The 27,323-nt window shown below is 38.7% G+C and overlaps 2 protein-coding genes across 7 annotated transcripts in view; both read right to left on the minus strand.

Annotated features, from left to right (window-relative positions):
* Positions 1-8,607, minus strand: part of tacc2 (transforming, acidic coiled-coil containing protein 2) — a 46,574-nt gene extending 37,967 nt beyond the window's left edge. For 3 of the 6 annotated variants that reach the window (XM_053679734.1, XM_053679732.1, XM_053679730.1), the window contains exons 1-2: positions 1,988-8,602; positions 790-897 (exon numbers count right to left, since the gene is read on the minus strand). In XM_053679734.1, coding sequence (XP_053535709.1) covers positions 790-897; positions 1,988-8,373 — 6,494 coding nt within the window. In that variant the 5' untranslated portion in view covers positions 8,374-8,602. Of the gene's footprint in view, positions 1-789; positions 898-1,987 lie in introns of all 6 variants that reach the window. The other 3 variants (XM_053679733.1, XM_053679731.1, XM_053679735.1) reach the window with 2 other exon arrangements.
* A 151-nt stretch (positions 8,608-8,758) lies between these two features.
* LOC124627703 (uncharacterized) lies at positions 8,759-26,811 on the minus strand. Its single transcript, XM_053679045.1, has 7 exons — positions 26,673-26,811; positions 23,965-24,055; positions 22,344-22,409; positions 16,256-16,494; positions 11,811-11,900; positions 9,153-9,802; positions 8,759-8,820 (listed from the first exon to the last, which is right to left on the minus strand). Exons 2-7 carry the CDS (start codon positions 23,995-23,997, stop codon positions 8,759-8,761), a joined length of 1,140 nt encoding a protein of 379 aa, XP_053535020.1. The 5' UTR covers positions 23,998-24,055; positions 26,673-26,811.
* Positions 26,812-27,323: the final 512 nt, after the last annotated feature.

A 27,323-nucleotide genomic window follows, 5' to 3' on the forward strand; every position in this document is an offset into this window, starting at 1 on the left:
TAGGCACTGCACTCAAAATACCTCAAGACACTTTGCTGGTCTCTCTCTCTCTCTCTCTCTCTCTCTCTCTCTCTCTCTCTCTCTCTCTCTCACACACACACACATACACACACACACACACACACACACACAAGCATGTACTCTGACTCATTCACACTGGTCTTGAGTGTGCCACTGTTCCATCCCTTTTGTTCTACACTGATAGGCCTCTAAGAATGACCTCATGTGAGGGTGTTGGCGCAAATAGCAAACATATATGGATGCATGGTTGCACATTCTTGCACTCACATTTGCCAGAACACACACACATTCACACATGTAGACTACATACTTTGTGGACCACATCTACAAGAGATTTGGGGAGAATCTGACAGCTACCTTTCAGTAAGCTGAAGCCACTCATGCACTAGAACAAAATACCAATGATTACCAGCATGAACTAACAAGCTAACTTTTGTGGTTTAAGAAATAAGAAGGACATAAGACTTTAGAATGTCTGTCATTCACTGGCCCCGTTCTGTCTCTCCTAGTAAACTTCTGGGTCAAAGGCTATGACTGACAGGCAGCAAGTGCTCTAAGGTGTGGCTGTGTAGTTGTAAGGTCAGTAAAGAGTGAAGAAGACAGAATTAGAGAGAAAGTAAACATAGCACTGATAAGTGAGCGATTAAACCACAGTTAAATCCTTTCAGAATGTAACTTTGGACTTTAACTAACAAAAAACAAAATCAACGTCTTACAGAATAAACTACCTTTTGCAAAAGTGGTAATGTAGTGTAATAAAGTTCCTACCTGCTGTCAGGTGGTTCCTCTGGCTGCTCCTTTACTACAGAGTCACTGTCTATAGTAGGGGAATGAGACTCTAGTTCAGCCTGAGGTTTGTCAAGAGTCTCAAAAGGTCTAAGGAGAAACAACAAGCATTGAAAACAGGTCAAGAGATGACCAAGAGTGCATCACAATACAAAGATTTCATGGGCAATTGTTTATAGTGTCTGTGAGGGCGATGTGTCGTTGGGTGTCTATATGAATAGGCTCTTTCTTGCCACAAAGGGCATGATGATGTCATTGCTGAGATCACCTTCAGGAGATAATGGGCCATAGTAGATGTGCAACCTTTCATTAAACCACTACAGTAATTTACACAGTCTCAAAAACTTCCATATCTATACATCCTAACTTTCTGTAAATTGAAACTGAGATTCAAATATACCATAAATTTATAGTACATTTAGAATAAATGTTTCTTCAAGAGTTCTTTGGATGTTCAAAATTCCTAAAGGGGTTCTAACTGGGACCTTTTCTGAAATTAAAGGGTTCTATATAGACCCTAAATGAATTCCCCTAGAGGGAGATTGGGGGTGGTAAATGTAACATTTCCATTATAATCTGAAGGTTAGGCTATGGCTAGTCTAGTAAGATAGACCTCTAGACTTTGTTAGAGTGTGTGGTAATGTTTGTCACTAAATATAGCCAAGAACAACATTTTTTCACAGGAAGAGGCCTGTAAACCATTTTTACTCACCATTTTTCAAACACAACTATCAAACAACTTTTAATGAACTGCCGTAATGACTTTTTTCTTTTTAGTCCAGTGACTGCTTCCTGCTCTGAAAACCTCAGTCAGTTTCATGTTGAAAACCGGTGTACAGATGAATGTATACACAGAAGTGCAAAGACCCAATCAGATTGCAAACTTCAAGACTCTAAAGATTGTGACCAGTTATAAAAAGATATGAGACACATGAACATGTAGCATCTGATGCAGAGACTAAACTCTGCTGAAAAATATAGGCAATGTGAAAACTTTTAACATTTAATGAAAGGCCTCCTGACTTCTTTTTCATACAATAACTACCATGCGAACTACCACAATCATTTATCGGATTAAACACTTGAAATGTATATCTGCTAAACACTTTATTTTATGGATTAAAGTTCTTCACTATGAATAGTAGCTACATAAACTCTCTCCTAAGCAGTTCTCAAGTACCTGTTATCTGCAGATCCACAAGGCGTCTCAAGCTTATATTTCTGTTGAGCCTGAGATATAGAGGCCGCCTCTTTCAGTGCTCTGAGCCAGTCTGAACGCTCATATGATTCTTCTGTGTTGGCTGTTTTTTGATTCAATTCTATTACAGGACTAACAGCTGCACCTGGGCTCTCTGAAACATCCTCCTCCAATAAAGCACTAGTCTTCATAGGAACTGACCTATTTTCATCTGTTGATACTTGTTGAGTGTATTCATTGCCATCAGCTGTTTCCTTCTGAACTACTTTGCTGAATAAAGTGAAGTCCACGTCTCCAACCTTTGAGCCATGTTCCATTTTCAATTCTTCTGAAGCATTTTCACGCATAGTCTGAATAAAGGAATTGGCAGCCTCATGACCAGAGTCTGCATTAGCATTGAGTAATGTCTGGGAAGGGTCCTGTGAGGTTGACACCGTGGCAACAGCAGTGAGTTTGGGACTTGATGACAACTCTTTTTCCTGTTCAGTCTGGAATCCATCACTTACACTTGATTTTATGAGATCAGTACCACCACTCACTGTTTTGAATTTTCTCTCATTTCCTTCCCTTATGTCTTTAAGATCACACTCTACGGCACTAGTCTCAGGCCTTACAGACTTCTGTGTGAGTTTCCTGCCTTCTGCTGTCTCATTCTCTCTTCCCTCTTCTTTGCATTCACTTATCTGTTCCTTCCTGTGCTCCATCTGCTTGACCTCTCCTGAAATAGCTGTTGCTGTCTTCTTATTTTTGGCCTCCTCTTCAGTTCCTGCACTTGTTGTGAAGCCTTGTGACTCAGTATGCTGTGCTTCAGGATCAAGTGCATCATGCCACTCTTTGTTTTGTGAACATTTGGGATCCAGAGATGCCTCATTATGTTGCTCCACCTCCAAAGCCAAGATTTTAGTCTGAAGGGGTGAACAGTGGAGTTCTATATTGTGAATTTGAGCTTTATTTATCAGTTCTTCATTGTCCATGTCTTGAGAGACATCAATAACGCTCTCATGCTCCACGTTCTCAACAGGAGCTCTGTAAACAGATGGCAGCATCGCCTCAGTCTGAACACTAGTACACACCTCAGTACACTTGTTCTTGCCAAAGGTGATAGCACTGAAACACTGATCCACTGTTTTGGGTTCATGGTGTGAGGTGCTAGAATTCTCACATGGTTTGGGTAAATTGCTGGCAAGTTCTACAGCTTTACAGAGGTCAGGTACGACTTCCTCCAGACGTCCAGGTTTATCCACACTGACCTGTGATTCACTTGTATTGCCCAAGTGAGGTTTGCCGTCACTTTCTTGTGACGCTTCAATGACAGACACTGGCAATTCTTTCAGCTCAGTGTTGAGCTCTGTATTGTCAAAGGCTGCTGCTGAAATGCGCAGGAATTTATTCGCTTGATTGTCTGTCTGTTCTTCTTGGTTACTATCTTTTGTACTATTTTCATTAATGTCTTTAATTATAGAAGATACATCTCCAAAGCCTGTTGGTCTGATACTGGGTTCACTTTGCTTTTGCTTACCATCAAGACATGCATCATCATCAGTAATGATACTGTCATGATCCATCAGCAGCTTGACATTTTCCAATTTCCCAAAACTACTACAGGAGTTCTCAGATTCAGCTCTACTTTCGAAAATCCCATTGGCCTGCGCTTCATAACTAGGACAGCTAAATTTGGGTTCTTTTAGTGAAACATCATCATACCTCTCCAAACCTCTCATTTCCACTGTTTCTGTAATTTTTTCTTCTGTTGTCTCTCTGTGATCCACAGTTATCTCCCTTTGTTCCACGTTGGTTTGTACTTTTTCTACATCTTTCTCCAAATTTTGATTGCTCTCTTGTAGTTCATCTGAAGGGTTTGTTTGCTTGTTTTTGTTTCTCTCTTCTTTAAGGTTTCCAGACAGTCCATCCTCCAATGTCTGTAAGTTGTTGATTGATTGCTCACACTTCATTTCATTTTCGGAGACATTAAGTTCATCTGTAGTAGTTTGTTCTTTGAATAGGCTAGCATCATTTGCACACTCTGGTTCTTCAAGTTGTTCCACCTTAATCACCTGATTTTCTTCTTCAGTATTTTCTTGATATGTTTTATTTGTTCTAACAGTATCATCTTTATTAAAGCTACCTGTATCCTCTATTAGCACCTGATTTAGGACAGGGTTGATTTCAGAGGCAGCAGGTTTGGGGCTTGAGTGTTGTGGTATCACAGTGGAAAGTTCAATCGCACAGCATTCCTTGGCCATAGAGGTGTCTATCTCAACAAAGCAATTCCGGTCTGCATAGGCAGATGGTGAGGACTGAATATCAGCCATTCTGTCCTCTGATTCAGAGCTGACATAGCCAAATGAAGGATAAACTTTATCTGCTGTTGATGCATTTGGCTTAGAAATAGCATCACATTCATATAATTTGCTTTCATCACAGTGTAGTGGAATGAGTATTAGAGTATCTGTATTTTGCTCAGTTGCTTGTCTTATAGTACTAGTGTCTGCTATATCTTTTGTATGTGTGATTTGATCCCATTCATGATGAGTACTAAATTGTCTTCCTGGTTCCCTTGTTAGAACATCCACTTCAGGTTTTTCATTTCCAGGGACCTCTTGTACCACAAAATCAATCCCCTTATTTGCTTTTTTATCACTATGTAGGCTGCCAGGTGCCAAATTAGTACCTTTCACTTCTCTATATGCTAACTTGGTATCCTGCACAGAAGACGCTATGGCAGTTGTTATAGCCGGGATTAACACATTCATACAGCTGTTATCATTTTCAATTTTTTCTCTCTTTGTCTGCACAGGTTTAGAACGCTCATTGGGTGTTTCTACAGGATCACTTTGAATATTGGAAGATGACATTCTCCCTTCCCTCCTGCCATATACTGCCAAATCAGGAGGTTCGAGATCTTTTGTAGACACAATACTCATAGCGGCTTCTGAGACTGCTCCACTGTCATGTTCTATATCTGTTTGAGATTGCAGCTTACTCATGTTCTCTTCAGGTTTTGCTTGGAAACATTCCTCCAAGATCACAGTATTTGATTTCTGGTTCTGTTGTAATATGCCTGTATTGTTTGTAGACTGGCTTGATTGGATCTTATTTGCATTTTCATCACTTTGTAAGCTATCTGGTGCTAAATTAGGACCTTCCACTTCTTCTTTAGAAGCTAACTTGATATCCTGCTTGGAAGAAGCAGCATCCGTTAGTATATCTGGGATTAACACATTCAGACAGCAAGAACTGTTATCATTTTTGTTTTTCTCTCTCTTTGTCTCCACAGATACACAATGCGCATCAGATTTTTCTACAATATCAGTTTTCACAATCTTATTTCTCATATCTGCTGCACCAACACTTCCATTGTTCAGAGTGCTGATTTTATTATAGTTGCATTGTGCTTCCTCTTCTGAGAAAGAAACATTACAGTCATTAATGACCTCCCAGTGACTCATCATAGGTCCAGGATGCTTGAGCACAATAGGTACTTTAGGATCACTTTGAATGTTGGAAGATGAAACTCCCCCTTCCCCCATGCCAGATACATCTATTTCAGGAGGCATAAGGTCTTTTGTAGACACAACACTCATGGCAACTTCTGTGACTGCTCCACTGTCATGACCTAAATCTGTTTGAAATTGCAGCTCACTCGTGTTCTCTACAGGTTTTGCTTGAGAAGATTCCTCCAAGATCATAGTATTTGATATCTGGTCCTGTTGAGATATATCTGTACTGTACTGTTGAGATATATCTGTACTAGACCTTCTTGACAGCATGTTTTCTACTTTGGAGCATTCAGCAGCAGATAGGGTTTCCTCTTCCCGAACAATACATAACGGTTTCTCAGGTGCCCCATGTTCAACATCCATTTCATATTTTCCATCTTTAGAGTTCTCAAGTAACACAAAATCTATCCTCTTATTTGTATTTTCATCATCATGTAGGCTACCTGAAGACAAATTATTACCTTCCGCTTCTTTAGATGCTAACTTGGTATCCTGCACGGAAGAAGCCATGACAGTTATATCAGGGATTAACACAGTCATACAGGAAAGGCTGGTATTATTTTCTATTTTTTCTCCTGTAGTCTCCACAGCTTCTCTTTTTAATAATGCATCAGTTTTTACAATCGTACTGCTCATCTCTGCTTTAACTTCCTGACTGCATTGCATTTCCTCTCCCAGGAGAGAAACATTACAGTCATTAATGACCTCCCAGTGACTCATCATAGGGCCAGGAGGCCTGAGCACAATGGGCACTTTAGTATCACTTTGAATACTGGCACTGGCAGAGGGTATGCTCCCTTCCACTGCACTAGATACGTTTATAGCAGGAGGAAGCTTTGGATCTTTTGTACTCACAGTGCCCATGGCAACTTCTGAAGCTGGTCCAGTGTCATGACTGGAATCGGTCTGATATTGGTGCACATTCATATGATCTTCGCATTTTGCTTGAGGACATCCAATAGAAATTAAATTGGGTAGTTCAGTATTTGATTTTAGGTCCTTCTTGGATATGCCTGTACTGTCAGTAGATTGACTGGACAGCATGCCGTCTACATCTGTGCAGGAGAGGGGTTTTTCTTCAGATTTTATGCAGTGTTCCTGAGAAACACTTCCTGAAGTTTGCGACTCTAACTTCTGCTGTATACTGTCACTCAGAATGCTCACATCATATTCCACTGATTTGGCTTCCGTTCTATCCACTTCTTTGGTGGTGAGCACAACCTCAGGTTTTTTCTCTACATCAGACACAATGAGGTCAGAAAGACTGATGAGGTCCATCTTATCACTTCCATCCTCTTCCATAATAGTATCCTGCAGTTCAACCCCTTTTTCATTAGTATCCTCTAATGAAGGTTTATGCTCCAGGGTGCTCTGGGTGATTAGTACAATTTCATCCTTTTCTTGAAACTCTTCTTTGTTTGTTGTAAGCAGATCAGGATTTTTGTTCACTGCATTGTTCTCAGAGGTCTCCATATCATTAGTGCTCATAATCTTCAGTGACTCTTCAACACTCATTGTAATGTTATTAGTAATTTTATCTTTTGAATCATTTTCCTTTTTTCCATCAATATGCTTTTCAGGGTTTTCAGTCATAGTCATGATTTCCACTGTCACCTCAGCCTCACCGGTGCTTTCACATATGGGATAAGCTGCATTTTGGGGTGGGTCTGGTTTTCTGTTGCTAAATAACCCCTGAAAGCTAAAGCTTGTCTCACTTACTGGGTGCCACAGATTCTCATGAACCGTTAGTGGTGGCAGAGAAGCAAACCCAGTCACCTGGCATGGCATGTCATCTTGAGAGCCCCCAGTTCCCCCATCCACTTTGTTAAAACTTCCAGTGATGCTCCTCATGTCCAGCTGAGATGTAGATGATAAATGCTTGTCTTCAGTCTTATGGCATGTGTCTTTTCCTGTCCCCGCTTTGTTTTGTTGGGTGCTGTTCATTTCGGTTTGAATCCATGAAGTATTCTGTACCTGTTGATAGCTGGTCTGCACAGCAAGATCTTTACCATCTGCTGAAGCAGCTTGCAGATGTGAAAAATCGCTGTTTGGCTGGTTTTCACCCAGTGCATTAAAACTCTCTTTCAGATGAGCCTCTTTCTCTGATGCTTCCTTGCTCTCTGTTTCTGTGGCGTTTAAGAGGAAGACAGGAGAGGAGGGGTTGATCAAGCCGCTGACAATTGTTTTGCTGCTGGACAACAAAGGTAAGGCTGTGTCAGCTATGTCTGCTGTGACCAAAGTAACGAGTTCATCCCTTTGCTGTGGTTCCACCAGTGTCACTCCGTTGTCATGGAGAGAATAAGATTTAGTCACTGCCAAGGACAGTGCCTGCTCTCTGTATAAAGTCTCTGCTCCACCCCTTTCTTTCCCTCTCCCCTCCTCTGTTCCTCCCTCTCCCCTTTTCTCCAGTGACTCAGAGCTCTTTCTCTTCCAATCACGTCTGTCGTTAAACTCTGGTGTAGAGGCAGCGACCACAGTCATGTCCGCAACACTGACTGTGCCTGTCTTTTTCTTGCCAGCTGCAGAGAGAGAGTCCATCCCCAAGGAGCAATCAACTGTCAGACCTCCTCCCTTCCCTTCATTTTCTTCAGAGTTTTGTAGCATTTCGCTGCTCCATCTCACCTCAGATGCTGCTCCTACCTCCTTAGCTTCCTTTGCAGGTGAGTTATTAATCTCTGGAAAGCTTAGAGAACATAAGTGCACTCCTGTTGCAATACTTTCACTCCATTTTCCATCAGAACACAGAGATTCATGTGTTTCCTGTGATTTTGTGGTTCCATCTAAATATCCTTTCTCTGTTGTCTTCACTCTTTCTGAATCTCCAGTTCCCTTCTCTCCCACTCCCTCGCATTCTATCATTTCTGGCATTGTGGATGTCGTCAGTGGCGGTGTGAAATCAACGGCTGATGCTGAAGCCTCCTCAAGGGCACTCTCCTCCTCCGTCTTTATCCCTTTAGTGCTAGTTCTGCTCAGAGAGTGTGTTTTCCCCCACACCACTGTGTGTGTGCCAGCTTCACTGCCTATAAAAAACACATTCTCCTCCTCCTCCTCCAATGGGCAGGCCTCTGAACCGCATCTCTTTTCATGCTCATGTTCACTGGTGTTTACATCTCGAAAATCAATCACAGTGCTATCAGTAGATACCTTATATACACATTTCTCATGTTCAACTTCACTTGTTGAATTGAGGTTTAGGGTTTCATATTCTGATATTGACTTACAGGGTCCATCTGTCCCAAAGTTACCCTGTTCTTCAGTACTCTGCAGATGGTCCAGTGTGGGGGCAGGTGTATTCTCCAGTGGGATAAGATGAGCCTGATTCGATAAAGACTCTGGAGATGAGGAGCAGAGATGCCCCAGCTGCCCAAGGTTGTCTAACAACTCAATTTGATTATCTGCTTTTGTCTTAATGTTAGGGTTTGTTTCTGACTGAGTCTTTGTTTGAGTAATAATTTGTACGTGCTTCTCTGATTCCAGCGATGTCTGTGTGTTTAGTTGTATTTTATCCCAATCAGAGTTCTCTGACATGGAACAACGATTAATGTCATTTTCTGTAGAAAATCCTTTTGGTGATTTATTATCCATGACTGTAGTGGTAATAATTTGTGTGCCTGTATCAGGTGTCATCTGTGGCTTTTCCACAGTACCTGTTATAGATTTACCCTCCTCATTTAGACAGTCCTTGGAAACTACTAAGCTGACACCTTCTGATACTTCTTGTATTTCATATATTTTATTTAGTCCATTTTCCGATTTTGTTTTGTCAATGTTTGTTTCCCTTTCAGGCTCTTTATGAAATTCTTCCTTTGGTTCAGTGTTCAATTTCTCACTGTGTTCTTTGGGATCTTCGGTCCTGGCATGCTCTGGTTGTGTTTTCCCTAGTATATAGTCTCTGAAGCTAAACACAGTCTCCTCTGTGCAAGATCCTAAATCAGTAGTTTGTGCTCCAAGATTTCCATGGCAACTCTGGTCACATCCTTTTTGAGATTCTGCGAGTGAAATTGACAGTGACATAGGATCCTCCTTGATACTTGTACTCTTGAGTTTCTCATTATCAGTTGCAGACACGGCCTCCGACAGACAGCTGTCAGTCTGATCTGTACTGCATGACGTGATTGAGTGTGAGGACATGCCAAAAGAGGCTATTTGTTCCTCACATTCCTTAAAGGCTTCTTGGAGCTCACGGTCCACCAGTGTTGCTGAGGACTGGTGTGATGGTGCATTTTCCTGAATCATTCCAGCTGACTGGAGCTGTGGAACAGATGAGCTATCTGTGGAAACTGCCTCTCCATCTTGGCTATATGGGATTCAGCAAAAGAGAATAATAGAAATAAACTTTGGCAATTAAAAAAAAGATGCCAGCGGTTTATTCTACACAGAAATCCTGAAACCAGTGCACACCATTCCACAATGCGAAAACACCCCATGCACAAACACAGCACACCAAGCTGTTTTGAGCACTCCAAGTGGCAGCAAGCAGATACAAAAATCTATTTATTTCTACCCAAATCCTTTTGATTTGCCAACACAAGCACAGTCATACAGATGGTGTCAGCCTCATGAAACAAGCATCAAGAGAGAGCTGTACATTATAACCACTCTCATGCTCCTGCTTCTGGTGCTGAATCACAGCTGCTGAGTCACTGGCCAATACAATAGCACCAGCTTGTACAGGCACATTGCCCTCATGCTGCCTCTGTCTTTTCAACCTCAGTAATTCTCCCTCTGTGCCTTCATTTTAAGGAGACATGCATAGAGTGAAGCTAATATTTATCTAGCACATTTTTCTCTTCCAACTGAAACTCTATGGCAATCAATCATTCCCAACCGCAAATGGAAACACACTCACATAGTAATCACAAGTGATAATAACAAGGTCACCTTCTGGCATTCATTCACAATGTAAGCTGTAAGGTAATAACACCATGTACTGCTGTCTTTCATAGAAATTATGTTGAAAAAAACTGCAGTTTTCAACCTACAAACACGCCCTTAATCTTAATAGCACACCCTGCCAGATGTGAGAGGAGAAACAGGGTGTGAATGGCAAGCCCTTGCCTGCAAGCCGTGCGTTTGTGTGTATGTTACATATCCCCTATTGCTTTCTGTCTTTTTCCAATCTAGTAAATTATTGGTTATAGTGCAGGGGAAATAAACACTTTTTAACAAAATGTTAGTTTATATATATATATATATATATATATATATATATATATATATATATATATATATATATATATATATATATATATATATATGCGCACACACACACACACAGTACTGTGCAAAAATCTTAGGCACCCTATGTTTGTTTGTTTTTTTAGTACAAACTTTGTTATAGATTTTTATTTTATGACTTCTACATTATCGAGTCAGTACAAACAAAAACATTTTAGATTTCCAAACATTAGTTTTCCGACACAAAATTAAAAGTTACAGAAAAATGTTTGCATGTCAGTAGAGAAATCAGCATATTAAGTGTTAAGAGACACTTTTCAGACAAAAAAACATAATGATGGCTGCTGGATTTTACTGCAAAAATAAGAAGCAAGTGCAACAGTTAAAGTCTCCAAAGTCTCCATGGCTGGTTCTGCAAGATGCTCCATAAAACTTACATCTCATTTCCTTATAAAACTGCACTAATTCTACCTGAGACTACTGTATATGTATGTATATATATATATATATATATATATATATATATATATATATATATATATATATATATATATATATATAGTAATAAAAAATTATATGTATAGAAAAGAAGAGCATTTTGAAAAAATTCTCATGGCTGGATAAAGAGGTTGTCACAAGGTTGTGATGGACTTTAACAGGAAACATGGGCAGCACAGCACCCACGACAATGTTGCCAAATTATTAACAAATTCAAAAAGACTGTGTTGCAGACCAAATGGTCTACATAGTTTTATATAATAAACTGTTTTCCACCATTATGAAACTTGCTAAGTCTGTGCGCGTACATCAAATCAGTGAATCAGAGCTTAGTGGTAGTAGCAAAATATTTTGGATATTTTCTGTAATAATGTTTGTGACACTGTAACTTCCTCTGTGGTACTGTAACACCTTTGGGATTCTGCAATGCACTTTAAGCTTGAGGCCATGCTTTTGTCAGCTTTGTTTAAGAGTTATTGAAAAGCGGATGCATTTACTTTCCTTGTGTTTACACAGGATGTGTGCACATTATTAGATGTGGGCTGAAAGAAACGTGCATAACATGCACTTTGCTATATCACACAGGTTTGGGCCTGGTTGGTGTCTGACTGCATTCTGCTATCTATTACCTCATTACAATGGCCACCAATGGTGGACTGGCTTCCATGTAATACTGCACATCTCCCAGCAGGGGGTCTCCTTTCTCACCCGGCTTACTGCTACTTATTCGTACAATTCATACACATGAACACACACACACACATAGAGATATGCTTGACCATGAAATCCTAACACATCCTAAGAGCCATGTTGTTTTCTTTCCAAAACATGCCCCTGAATAGCTGATGCAATAAGCATAATGATCATTCGCTGACTAGCACATTTCATAAAGCTCTCAGATGGCTGATGGCTTCACGTTCTTGCGTTAATAATTAATCACTTGTCTGCAAGGGTGTAGCTGTGGTTTCAGAAGTGGGTGGAGCACTATGAGATTTGGATCTATATACAGTACTTCAGTTGGGATTTTTATCAAACAACCCAGATTCTAAACGCTGCACAGTAGACCTACCTTATTTAGCAATTATGCTTGGAAGTTTTAGTTAACTTTGGAAAAGTTTTTCCACTAAAATGAACACATGCAGCTGTGAAATCATGCATACACAAGCACACCCACACACATATGCTTTTTTGCTCATTTTATCTCCTTTTTCTCCAGAAGTCCAAGAAACAAAATTGACTGTATGAAGGATGGCATTACTCTCTGACCTGTCAATCAGTGTGATGCTAACCAATCATGGACGTTTGTGAATCATGTATGAATAGAGAGCAGTTAGTGCTTTCCTCTGAGTGGTCTTGTCTTGTGTCTGTCTTGTGTCATAGCATAAGAAGCCCTTGGAAAAGATGCAGTGGCTGGCTTCTCAGAGGAAGCACTTGCAAGCCCCCACACGCCCTGGCTGTTAGCCATCATGTGATAAGAGGAAGATTTGCTAGTTGGTGGGAATTGAAAATGACCCAACTAGGAGAAAATGGGGTAATAATAATAAAACAAAAATCCTTCTAGATGTCATGTGCCTTTTAATTACATTACTCTGCAAAGAAGTTAAATAATTAATGTTTCCATTATACCTGCACTACCACTCCAGCGGCACACAGGTTCGTGCACAGGCCTGCCTAGCATGCCAGAAGAATAGCAGCTTCTAGCAAATTTTCCACAACAGTGAGTCACAGAACTCTGGAAACTCATTCAACACCTGCAGCGTTAATCTGCCTTTTAAACTCAAAGGGATTGTCAGGCCAGGTGTACGGCTTAGCTTTTCTTTTGAACTGCACACATGTGGCAAAGACTGTGTGTCAGATGCAGAGATACAGTATATAAAACAATATTTTCAATTCGTAGCACAGTCTGTAAATAATTCAATAGAAAAACGACTGGCAAGACAATCTTGGCACTGCACAATAAATTCAGAAAGTCACATTCAACATGAGCGTATTTACATTAAATATACAGTAGAAACTGTTGTGCTTTTTATACCCATATTGTACCCACATGCCCACATTTCAGGGAACATTACGTCTAGAGCTGCAACTAACAATTATTTTGATAATCGATTCATCTGACAATATTTTTTTCAATTAAGCAATTGGTTGGATTAAAAGGCCAGTTTTTATTTTCTGTATTTAAAAAAAAAAAAAAAAAACATGTTATTTCACATTCTGCCCAATGTTGTCCTTCAAACACTGTGCATATTGAAGGCTATGAAAAAGGTATTAAATGTATCTATGTGGGTTATGCTATACATTGTGCAAAGGATTTTTTAAAATATCAGTATTATATTTTGAAAACAAAAAAACAACTGATTGTCCACAAGCTTTAAAGCAGAAGTTAAATCACTATATTAAAAATGCTAAAAATAAATAAATAAATAAATAAATAAATAAAAAAGAAAGAAAAACAAAAGCACAAAGTAAGTGTTAACTGGTAAGAGGTTGAATGTTGAACTGAATGTTATCATCTGAACACAGTAACATGTTCCTTTATTCTGTAAATGTATGACACTTCTTACATTTATATACAATTACATTTTATAACCACATTACAGTTTCTGCTCTCATAAAAAACACAATTACTTTTGTTTCTAAATATAGCTAAATACAGCACCAAACAACATATTTGATCAAAGTGAATATTTTAGTCAGTTATTGCGCTTCCTTTCTATTGCGCGCTGTTTGATTGACGCGCATGCGTGGACTCGTGCTCATTCAGTGAAGTTTAATGGAGACTCACTTGCTGTCAGGACGAGTCTTTATGTAAAATGGAAATACTGGCGTGAATTTCTAACATTTACAGATAAGGATATAAATGTAAAAATGTAATGTCTGCACTGAAGAAAACATGTCTGGAACACATTAAACAGCATACACATCTGTCGCAGGATCTGACACAATAAGCCATGTTTATACCCTTACGAGTTTGTTTGAAGCGCTTAATATAAAACATTCTCATGTTTTGGACGACCTTGATCGTGCACTTTTCCCGCAGCAGCTCACTCTGTGACCTCCGCTGTTTTTCAGATGTGTTTTATTCATAGAAATGTGTTTTTCACCATTGGGAAGTGACGTCACTGACGGGGGTTTTCCACACTGATGTCACAGACCCAACTAATCCATAATGAAATTTGTTGTCGATTATTTTAATTATCCATTATTATCAATTAGTTCTTGTAGCACTAATTTCGACCTTGAAAAATTAAATGAGCATAAGCATAAGTTTTCTAAATCTACAATTTACAGTTTTCACTCGCAGACAAAGATAACCAAGTCACCATGCTTCTCATATGAGGTGCTATGCTTTGGTCTGTGTATTGCCTTTCTTTCATCATTTAGGTACAGGTCATCTAACCTGTCCGTAAGACTTTTTACAGAGCTCAATTTAATTTAAAAAATATATCCTAGCAGTTCTGTTCATACCAATGGTTTGCATATGTTGGTAAACACTGCAAGGTCATATGAGACTGTACTGAATTATTAACTTAATGGATGTTGTATCTATGTTTATCCTGAATCATATTCTTGTATACACTGAAGAGCTTTTCTTTGCTAGGGTTAACCACACCAGTAAGTTCTTGCTTTTTAGCAATATAATATTCAGATACATACAGTATGTGATTACTGGCTATGAGTTTTTGTGTTGTTGTTGTTGTTGTTTGCTTGTTCTCCAGATGTTTTATAATGGCCTGTTTTAGTGGTAATACCATTTTTTTTGGCTCTAGAGACCACATCTATCATCAACACCAGATCTTTTCTTAGCTCTTTTGTGCAAGTTGAAAAACACAGCTGACCAAAAAAACAGCCAAGCAGCCAACAGCACACTTACTAAACGCTACCTAAAATGGAGGGACAGCACATAAAAATGGCAGGGATATGTGTATTATGGTTCAATAAATAAATAAATGCTGCTTAATGAAATCAAATGTGATGTGTTGGAGTTCAGAGCCAAAACAACAAACTGTCTCATGTTCAATTACTATAATTACTCTGACTATGGACTACATTAGGCTGCCCTTTAACTTACTGGCTTTTGGTTAAATCTTGCAATATGATTATAAGGAACTGTGAATGTTTTTACCCCTTTATCAGTAGCAAAAGAACACTATGTTGTAGAACACTACAACATGCCAGAACTGCATTTTTAGAAGCTAATTACAAAATATGTAGTAAGAGATGTCTGCACTCTAGCACTTTACCGAGGTGCAAAAAATCATGTCACACTTTTTTGTGAATATATTTAGTATTTAGTATTTAGTACTGTTTAGATTCTACATTTCAATTTGGTTGTGGATGATTTATTTTATTTTTTAGCCTAACAATGAGTTTGGAATGTGGTGCAAATAAGGCTGGTATAATGTGTAAGATAAACGTTCATGTTTTATAGCAATTATTTCTATTTCTATTTCTATTACTACCTATTTAAACCATGGGGGTTTTTTTTCCCCGTAACGTCTCACACATTGTTGCTTCCTGTTCCTGTTTTATGTTCATTGTGTGATTCAAACTACTAAGATAGGTAAGGTTGCCGTTCATAAAGCATTAAAATTCAATTTTATTTTATTTGATATTTTCTCATACAGTGTCATTAGTAAATACAAATTCATTTTTTTAGTTTGGTTGTTGAGATGAAACAAAGATTACAAATAGTCATGCATTATGCATGCATGGAAGAAAAATCCAAAACCTGTATACATGTTTTTTTAGAGGAACTCATACCAGGACTGACAATGCTCACACTAACACAGGGTTATCGTTGCACAAAATGCTTTTGTTTATGTGAGTTACACGTGCAAACCAAATGTGGGATGAGGATTTGCATCTGATATCTTCTTCAGAGACGTGGCATGCTGAAACATGCCCCTTTGTTAACTACATGATGTCTAGCATTTTCTCTAATTCCAAGTTATCAGGAAGTCCTTGTCAGGACCAGCATGACGCATATTATTCAGCACTCATGTGTCTACGTTCGCAACAGAATAACAGAGAGAGAGAGAAAGAGAAAGAGTGAAAGGAGCTGGACTCCTACCTGAGTGACGCTCCCCAGGTAAAGTTGAGCTCAGTGCTCAGATCTATGCTGGGCAGCAGGTCATGTGGAAACTCGAGTTCCTCTTCTTTTCCACTCCCGTCCTCGTGAGTATGTGTGTCTGCCTCTGCCACAGGAGTGAGACTGTGGAGTGGAGATAGCACTTCCGTCTGGACTACTCCATTATTTCCGCTGGTGGATTTCTCAGCTTCTGGACTGACTTTCTCACTGTGAACTTCAGCCTGACAGACACAAGAAAGACTATTAATAGCGAGAGGAGTTTCAGATCTATGACTGATCATTCAATTGTCTGTGGAGAATGAGATTAATCATTCACATTGTGAAGTATGCCTTCGCCCACTTCACAAAACGATCCTGTAATGGATGAGATATTTACTAACCACTCAAAAACTGGTTAATTGTGTAAATCAACCATGAACACATTTTGATCTTTACATGCAGAGGCTTTCACATTTGATCTTAATACACAAACACACCCTGTGTCAACTCAATGCGGAGCTAAATCGTTGTTTGGTTTTTTTTTGTTTGTTTTTAAACACACACCCTGATCTTTTGGCATCATGCCATCATACAGCAACAGACAAATCTACAGTGCATGCTTACAGCATGGTGTTATATAAAACTGAATTCCAAAACAGTGCAGCAGCCAGAAAAAAAGAAAAGTCAGTTTACTACTGTTAAACATTAGCACTAGTGTCATAGACAAGTCATACCAATTCCTGGACAACAGAGAACATGTGCTTTATTTGCTCCAGACTGTCTAGTTCAGGTTTTTATTTTTCCACTGAAAAGGGTATTGAGATGATTAGGCATACTGACTGAGCCGGTTCGACTGCTTTCCTTTCTGTTCTTTCCCAAAGCTATAAAACAACCTCATCTAACCAAGCAGCTACGCCAGAAACCATGGAGCCTTTTACAAACATCTAATCATATGTCGGTATTCTACTGCAGAGGTCCATGAATGGCAAGGCCTCTGAAATATTTAACGAATGACAGAGTAAATCTAACCATAAGTACAGTTTCTAATCTGCAATCCACTGCAATAAGCAGAGCACAAGAACAGGACTCTATGCAATTAAAATAACTATGTACATGCACATCAGACAGATAAACACATATCTTATCATTATCTCACAGATCAAGAAAGCATAAATCAGCGTTGGTGGTGTATCCTGGCTCTGATTGCTAACATGTTGGGGTGTCTATAATAGTGATGCATTATAGTTACATTACTCCAGCAGCCCAACACTAGCTTTACTAGATTACTATGTCTTCTAGTTGGAATCTCTGTGAATTAACTGCTATTTATGTACAAAATTCTTTCATTTTATTTGTGTTTTTGTCATCTGTTAAGCTTGGCAAATTAACATGAGCTCCCAAAGCAAAATAAAGGTACAGAGAAGGATATGTACTAGGAATGTGCAATAACAAAATGTGTTATTGTCATTGTGGTGAATTACATCACAACATGCTGTTCTGAGAGCACTGTACAGTAAAACGAAGCTGATTGGCTATTCAAATGTCCTTCTGTTCCTATTTATCTTTGTTAATAGTTTTTAAAAAAAATTCAAAATGTAGGATTTACAGTTTTTCACATTGTTTTGCTACTGTGTTGTGTGCAGTCCAAAAAAATGATACAGGAATTCACCTATCATGAAAACATCATGCTAGGACTGCAACTAACGATTATTTTCATGATCGATTAGTTGGCCAATTATTCTTTCGTTAAATCAGATGGGGGGGTCAAACTTTCAGTACTATTTTTACGTTTATTTAAAGTAAAATCCACAAACTGAGTGTTACAAATATAAACTTCACACTAAAACTTTACACAACTGTTTGTCCAATTATATAAGACTGAAAATACACACAGACATGCAGCAGAATATATATTATTAATTTAGGACTGTAGTTTAATTCAGTGCTTTTTGTGCATCAATAAAAAATTATGCATAATTATTAGTATATATTAGGTTATATTATATAATAATATTTATTCATTATTTTTTTATTATTATTTTACAAAAAGCACAGAATTAAACTACAGTCCTAAATTAATAATAAAATCTCACTTTCACTGCACCTTGTGGTTTCTGTTACTCACTGCCTTTAGGCTTATTATTTTACTTCTGTTTACTTTTGATCATAATGTTTTAATTGGACATTACAGATCTTACTCGTGCTCCCACTGTGTATCAGCTTGTCTACACAGCACATGATCAGTAACGCAGCCTTGTTACTAACACATCATTTCCGTTATAATAAACGACAGAATTTACACTGCAAGGGCGCAAATACAGCATATAATGACAATAAACTTAAATTAAAGTAAACATTTTAAGCAGCTTGCACCAGTTTCCCCAAGCCCTTATACACAATGCAGCATTTTGGATATAAACACATGTTTGTGTTTGTGCATCACTGTCGTGCTTCCCTACCACACAATCTCTGCTTTAAAGTTTGATCTTCTCCACGGTGTTTAATATAAAATGCCCCCCTGCCTTAGAAGACTTGGAGGTCGCACACTTTCTTCCTTAGTCACTTGACGATTACACCTCCGTCTGATGGTGACTGGGGTCAAGTTGGGAATAAAAGGTAATGTTGACATAAACAGTAAACTGAACAAAATCATTGTTGTTGATTCTGGGTACCTGCTAAAGCTAGCGGCGTTGGATTGAATGCGTATGACGTCATGTGCCACTGACTAGGAAGTGGCTTGTACTTCCCGTTAGTAAACTAGACCATAGAGTGCACAGTACATAATGTAAGTGAAAGGTTTCTGAATTAAATTATGGGGAAAAAATGAACTTTTCCACAATATTTTTTTTTTTTTAGATTCTTGACCTCTTATTCAAATAGTTAAGTGCCCCATTATTGAGTCGTTGTATTATCATATTGACCACAAAAAAGACTACACTTCATTAATCTGCAGGAACATTAACATTTTTGGGCACAACAATAGTTGCCTTATACCAACTGCCTTATACCAACATGTCATTATATGCCCCCCCCCAATAATCTGGGTCTTCCCATAAGTATGTGAATGCTATTGCTGTGACTTTGAATTAATTGAAATCATTGCTTATTTAAAAATAGTATATTGTTTAAAATGAGAACTTTAAGGATTTAGCTTTAAAGAACTATTTGTTGTTGTGCCCAAATCACCAAATACTTTACATTTCGATAGAACATGTTAGATCAAAAATATTATATATCAGTTGCCGTAGTGAGTGCTAGTGCTTATTGATATTATGTATTAATCTCAGTTAGCCAGTTCGCAAAAAGTGTTAGATCGGCTTTTTGCAAAGACGTAAATGCTGTCTCTCTTCTTCTTCTCAGTGATAAACGAGTGTCAGAAACGGAAAGTTGTGCAGCGCCACCTTGAGTACCGATTTCTGCTTTTCAATAAGTTCCAACTACTGTCAGGGAGTGAATTTGCACTTTAATTCAGCGCATCGCTCACGTTTAACGCCTGGGTGTACACAAAAAAACGCTGCGAAAAACGGACCGGAGTGAGCAGACCTTTAGGTTGCAAAAATCTAAAGTTACACGTCTAGTCAAAATTACAAGTAAAAACAGAAAAGTACAAGTAGAGAAGCCACAAGATTTGAAGTGAAGTCCTTAAAAAATACACATTTACTCAAGTCAGTCTTCAATTCAGTCTAAAGTCTGCCAACTTTACTAATCCATTTCACTCTGAGATGCAGAGTTTACATGCATCAGAAATAAAAATGGAATAAAAATGTGTGGATAAGTCACTGTAATGAGCTACATTTTCATGGAAAACTCTTGACATGAAGGATGTGGTGTGAAAAACGTTTCCATTTGTTTGACTTAGACTCACATCCAAAAGGAAAATATTGGGTATGTTCATCTTAAACTGGAACAGAACAAAGCATCAGGTATATTCCCTGTACCATCAATCTTGCTTTTTCTCTTCACCACAATGCCAGTCCCTTGTGGCTCCCGTACTTGTATAGGCTCATTCTTAACATGACTAGGATCCTTTTACACACCTGTTTAATGGCAGAATGGTGACTTGTGTTACTCCAACAACCATTTCTACTCCAAACAACTCTTTTCTTTTAAGAACTTTATTCATCTATTACCGAAACGGCTTGACAAATAACATCTATCATTCAACTAGTGAATATAATATAATATTATATTATAATATTATAATATGTATAATATAATATACAAGTGAATATAATACACTTATATAGAATATACTAATGTATATTCTTATCCAACAATCCTAAATGAATAATCACCATCACATTATTCTCAGTAAATGCACATTTACAATTATGATCATTAACTTCTTATCCCAAATCCAAAGTTACATTCATGCCATAAGTATATCATTCTCATTAGTTTCACTCTACTTATGAATAATATGCTTTAGACTCAATGGCAACACAACTCTGTGAATGTAAGGGGTTAAAGCATCCTCTCAGAGATCGAGAGAGAGTGCCGGTGTTTCTCACAGTATTATAGAAACTTCACAGCTTCCTGTTTCCTGTCTGAATTCTGAACATGTACAGCTCTTTGTCAGCACACAACAATATAATATACTGTTTCTCACTCAAATAGTGTATCAAGTCTGTAAAAGAACCAGGATGTAAACCATGAATTAGGACCTGTTCTGATATAGCAAGTATAGTTAAAGTTAACGCTTGAATTGGGGTAGTGTCTGGCTTTGTGATTTAACCCTCAGGTACTTACGAATCTGAGAAATGTGGGTTTCCATAGCATGTATCGCCTACAAGCCCATTATCCTCCATTAAAGTAGCTCCTTGCCAACAACAACCCAAGTCACAAGTCGCACAGTGGTTACTATGGCAACAGTAATAACCCTAACCCCAAACACCTTTGAGTGAACAGTCCATCCAAGCTGTTTCTCTGTGTTAAATATTGTTACGACTGGAAAACATTTTGATACATAAATACACTGATTTAAACACTGATTTCTAATGTGTGCAGATAATGAAAATCTGCAGTACTCTGAGACAGTATACACAAATTGATTAGCACACTCACCTTGGTTTAGAAGAGAACACACACACACACACATGCAGTAGTCTTGATAAAGTCAAGGAAAGGTGTGTGGCAGGGCCATGTGTTATGATGCAGTCTAACCGGGACTGCAGTACATGTGTCCTCCCAACGCTCCTCAGTCAGATCCCTCCTCCTGTCCTGTTGCCCTTCTGAGGACAAGTGTGTACACACGCTACACCTACAGCAGTGTGTACTGTTGTGTGAGTGTGTGTGTATGTGACAGAGAACATACAACACTACACAGGTTGAAGGAAAGGTGCCGGCTCTTGTACAGGACTACTAGACTCCAGTAGCAAACACAGGCAACTTGAGGAAAAGCCCTCCCCCTCCTCCACACTCTTTCAACATAGCACACTTCTCTCTTCTCTTCCCTCCCCCTGTCTTTCTTATGCCCCTCCCTCTATCTCTTTTTCTCTCCCTCCTTCCACTTCTGCCCTTTTCTGTCTCTTCCTGCTGAGTGGACTGAGCTGCAGTGACACTACTACTGCAGGTGAAGGCTGGGAAATGGGCCAAAGGTCACATTTATAGTATTTCCTTAGAGGGTATCAGGTTTCACACAAAGACACACACACACACACAGAGAGAGAGAATTAGGCCATGTTTCCCAGATTTGAGACATAAAACTCCCAGAGCCGTAATTACTCCAGTTCCTAATAATCCTCCTGCCCTCTTTATAGTGTTCCTCATCACTGACTCTGGAGGCTAAAGAGGCTCAGAAATGTCTCACACAGCACACACTCTGAACACCAAGCTGTGTTGTGGTAATTGTTGCTATTTGTTCAGTTTAACTCTCCCGCTTACTGTCATCAACCCCAGTCTGTCTAAAACACTTCAGGCCATAAAACTATGAACACACACACACACACACACACACACACACACACACACACACACACACACACACACACACACACACACACACACACACACACACACACACACACACACACACACACACACCATAAAATCCCATTCTCAGGCCATGCATCCAAGTGCAGCCCACTAGTACCTCATGTGTGGAGTCAGATGCTGCTTCCTGAGGAGGAAAAAGCACCACATTGTCTGTTGCGCCCTCCTGTGGTGGGAACACGCAGGTGTGAAAGATAAAAAAGGTTAAGGTTGAAGTTTTTTATTTTTTTATTTTTTTTAAAGGTTGCATGCTTTGAGTCAGTATATGTTTATGGGGTTGTTGGTGCTGGCAAACGAGCAAACGATAATTAAAATAATAATAATAATAATAATAATAATAATAATAATAATAATAATAATAATAATAATACATGTAGTTATTGGAGAGAGAGAGAGAGAGAGAGAGAGAGAGAGAGAGAGAGAGAGAGAGAGAGTTCAGATGGGTTTTTTTTGTTTGTTTCATGCTAATAATATAAAACAGGACAAATAAATAAATAAATATCGACAAGCCTACTTGTTCACATAGGCTAATTGTTCGTTTTTTTTATTAATAATAATTCCGTAATAATTATAATTCCTTATATTTATATAGCGCTTTACATTATATGGGGGAAATCTCTGCAGAAAATACAACGAATAAATAAATAAATAAAGATTGATACTTGTTCACCGGTTTATCACACGTGCGCTCTCTCTCTCTCTCTGTCTCTCTGTCTCTGTCTCTCTCATATCATTGGCTCAGGCCTTCGCTTCACCTCGTGGCCATATTACCACCTCAGGTACGCATTTTTTTATTTTTTATTTTTTTTAAATAATTCAACAGTTCGTCGTCAATTACTCCTTACATATTTCTGGAAAATCGTAGTTTTCTGTCGCTTTGTTTGTTGTTAGCTCTGTGTGCTGTGATGGACAGTAGGCTAACTTTCCCGTTATTTCAGTTAACTTGGCGAAGTGATATGGAACTGTAACGCGGTCCTATTTACCGAAAAATAATTACACACCTCAGAACGTTTGTCAGCCAATCAGAATAGAGAATTCAACAGCGCTGTATAATAATAATAATAATAATAATAATAATAATAATAATAATAAATGAGCAAATTCACCCAAGCACCAGCAGCATACAATTTAAAGTTTAGGCTGATCGTATTAAGATAATCCCTGAATACTATAATGCTAAATGCTTTTTTTTCAGTCTACTTAATGACATGACATGCATAGATTTTGACTAATATCTAACTGTGTTAGAACTAAATATCAGAGCTGCATGAGATGTGAAAAGGTATAACATGAGCAACAGATTCACAAATGCAAGCTCTCTGTCAGAGAATCTTCAAATCAAGGTTAGAAATATTAAAAGCAAGAACAGAACTGTGTAGACCAAACTATGTCCATTACCAATAATCCAACAACAGTTCATATCAAAGATAAATAGTCACCATCTCTGACAAATATTGGTTTATTTCCTGCAGCATAGCACCACTCACTCTGTCCCGGTCTCACACTGTTATCTCAAGGGCAGCATGACAAGGACAAAAATGCATATTAGTGTGGAAATGTAAACAGCCTCCACCAAATGCCACAAATATCTTCATGACTCTGTGTTACAAAAACAGTAAGCATGGCTATTAGTACACCATCGACATTAAAATAACTCCTACAGCACTATGGAACATTATGCAGCACAAGAAAGCAGGTCCTGCTAGCATCCTCGTTCTTACCGGCAAGCCTGCAGAGCTGCTCTCATTTCCCATGGTGCAGTGTGATCAGGCTCTAATCTCACCACTGTCGCACAGCACCAGCACTGCCAGACTGAAGGACCAACAGGAGGAATGATGAGCATGGAAAAGAAACCAGCAGCTGGTGCCAGACACTGCTCTCTTATCAAATGTCTGAAGGTGTTTTGAGCTTTGTACAAACAGGAAGAAAAATGTGTGCGCGCATCTGTGAGTGTGACATGTATTGAGATTAGACGCCCATGATGCAAGCACCTTCTCCTGGAACAAAGTACACAACTACTGACCCAAAGTATGAAGAAAACCTTCATTTTCTGATTCTGTCTTCAGCAAAAACTAAAGTAGCAGGTGTGTGTGCTTAGCCGATAGCATTCCCTCAGCATGTTACAATTACATTCCTCACTTACACATGGCATGTCTCTGCTGCTAATGAGTCAGGCAGAACCTTATAACTCTATTATAATGGTATGAATATGAATGTACTTGATGTCTATTACGAAAACCTAATCCATACAGCACATAAACCTATTCTGAGCACATGAGTGTAAGTACAAAAAACATTTCAAATGACTCAATTAAACATGGAAAATTTAAACAAAGGAAACAGTGCTGTCCTGATTCTTCAATCCTCATATTTCTGTACTCCAGTTACTTGTGTATACATTTTATGGCTTAAAAAAAAAAAGAAATCAGAAATTCTGTCCATATAGCATAGCATCCATCAGCATCCTTATTAATATCAAGAAAAATAATTTTAAAAAAGAATGATTTTCATTACACTTATACTGAAACAATTTTTTTTGTCTTAAACATTAATAACTTATTATATCACCACATTTGATACTTACATATCATCTTTGATACACATCATATAAAGAGTTTAAAACTGTATATTTTGATAGAAAAAAAATGTGCTGCTGATGCTTTGAAACTCATTTTCTCTCTCCCCATTTTTTAAAATAAATTATATTTATTTTTTATTCTAAAAGCAAGTGTTATAAATCAGCAGATCTTAGCACAACCTCAGCTAATATGATACATCAATCAATAAACCCTCTTATACACGATTATATTAAATATTAGTCATACTCATACATAGTTGTAATGCATTTTTCCCCCACAAGGACAGTAGTAGCAGTGCTCTAAATACACTTTAGGATTACAAGATGGCTGGTCTGATCGGGTTAAATTACACTGACATTTAAGTGAAAGGGAAAGTAAAGTTATACTCAGATACCTGTCAGAACCAGCACTGTGTGTGTTCTCTGTACAGTATGTGCGTTATCTATATACACCTACGGTATCCAAATGTCGATTAATTTCATAACATCACTTAAAGCATGATGAGCATGTCTAGAAACACACAGATCCTTAATCTGTTAAGATTAATACATTCCTGTTCTGGGAAAACCCCATACTATACATGAGACATACTGGAAGAAGAGAGCTGCACATAAGCAGGCTACACATCTGGGTTGAATGTTTCAATGTGTGTGAGTTATTATATCCCCCCACCCCCACCCTCTCTAAAACCACTGTGACCTCTGACCTGCAGAACTCCACACACTCATGACTCATTCAAGTGTCCAGAGCCTCACACACATTCTGTGATCCACACAACATCAGTCACCCTGCCCCCTTCTCAGCCATACAGCCAAGGCATAAGACTGTTTACACAGAAGGCAATTCATGTAACCACAGAGCAAGTACCACATATTTCTCTGAAAGTGGTCCATAATGAGCGACACAAAGCAGGTTTAGGTTCTGCTCTCTATCTCCCCCTACTGAGATTCTTAAACAGACTGGCAGTTTTTGGTTTAAGCTTTATCGAAGGGTGTTACTCCAGCATTTATGCCTTTAGATCTAATCAGTCTCCCAAAAAGTGATATCAGTGCAGCAGACAGTCATCATGACAAAATAAGCATAACTATGTTTGTCTGTAAGATTTCAGACAGTATAGCTGCTGGATTGTTTGTGTGCCTGCATGGTCATGTGACCAGGCCTTGCCAGCAAACACAGATCTGAATATGAAACATGTTATAAATAGACCCTCCTCCTGCCATCTCAACACCAGCGTCAGCCGCACTTGTCTTTCCTTCTGGAACACAGTCATGTGCTTTCCTCTCATTCCTAAATAAGCTGCTTTCTGTAATAGCTGCAGTATCATTTCCTCGTGCATGCCAACAGTGATCTGTGTATAGGTTTAGCTTATAAGAGATTATATTTATGTATATCTGATGATCTAGAGACGTGCCAAGCCTGTGGTCAAATTAAAGTGACTGTGGTGTGAGGTAATGCGGAGCTGTCCACAAATCCTCCGTATTAATTCGACATTAGTTCACATCGACCCCCTAAATGCTCCATGTAGAACATCACATGGACATAATCTCTGTGCTGTAATATATGAAAACAAAAAATCTAATCCACCTGTCATGTCTGATATTTGTGGGAATCAATCCTGATCAGAACTTCTTCTGTGTATGATATTGTTAGCATCTATTTCTTAGCTCAAAAATGATAACACTCATTTACCCAACTGTTAAATTGTACAAAAACTTACACAGTCCAGTGACAGCTTTATTTAACAATGAAACATAAAAATCCAACAAGTACACAAAGGTAACTGTTATCTAGACATACAGAAACACAGTAAATCACCTTTGATTCTGTTCCCTTCAAAAATACTCACCCACCTTAGAGAATCTTTAGTAGTTATTCCCCCTGGCCCATACTTTCCCATCTAACTGGTGCAAATACATAGCCAAGGTTTGAATCCATTAATATAACCTTTGTATCTAAACTAGCTGTACTTCTGAGAAACCTGTCCCAGAGGACGACTAGATCAGTACAGAGGGCTGAATAGGTGAAGGCTGAGGAGGGGAAGTAAGAGGGCAGAGTACGGGGTGAGCGTGGCATCACGGGGGGGTGGGGTGACTGGATGTTTATTTTCTCTCATGGGTAGTCAGCTGGACGGGAGAGCCACTAGGTAACATGTAAACAAACACCAGGCCACAGTGTGGTGTTCAGGATCTCACCCCTAGTTAACCTCACACTGCTGACAGAGTAAGTGCTGAAAGGTGACACAGCATGCTACCCTTTCTCTAGTGCCGGAGCACTGAAACCATTCTACAGCTTTTCCTCATTTATTTAGAAGGAATTAGATCTACACTGGTGTTAATGTTCACTCTCAGCACTTTATGTGAATATTTTTAGACAGTTCACTCATTTAGCTGTAATCGTGGTCTCTCCAATGCAGAAAACAATGCGTGCTTATAAATACAAATGTAAAATTGTGGGCAGAGAATGGACAGTTTGTTTGTACAGGTCTCCAGTTCAGTTTTGCT

The sequence above is a fragment of the Ictalurus punctatus genome, chromosome 3, assembly GCF_001660625.3.
Source record: "Ictalurus punctatus breed USDA103 chromosome 3, Coco_2.0, whole genome shotgun sequence".
NCBI classification, from domain to species: Eukaryota; Metazoa; Chordata; class Actinopteri; order Siluriformes; family Ictaluridae; genus Ictalurus; species Ictalurus punctatus.

Bases quoted from the DNA above. Each gene is read 5' to 3' on its own strand.
- LOC124627703 (XM_053679045.1), bottom strand. From the start codon at position 23,997: ATGGGAAATGAGAGCAGCTCTGCAGGCTTGCCG. The intron at 11,901-16,255 runs GTAGGAGTCCAG...ACGAATAAGTAG, and splicing joins ACCTGGGGAGCGTCACTCAG to CAGTAAGCCGGGTGAGAAAG. The intron at 8,821-9,152 runs GTACTGTGGAAA...TTATCGAATCAG, and splicing joins GGAGGGTAAATCTATAACAG to GCTCATCTTATCCCACTGGA.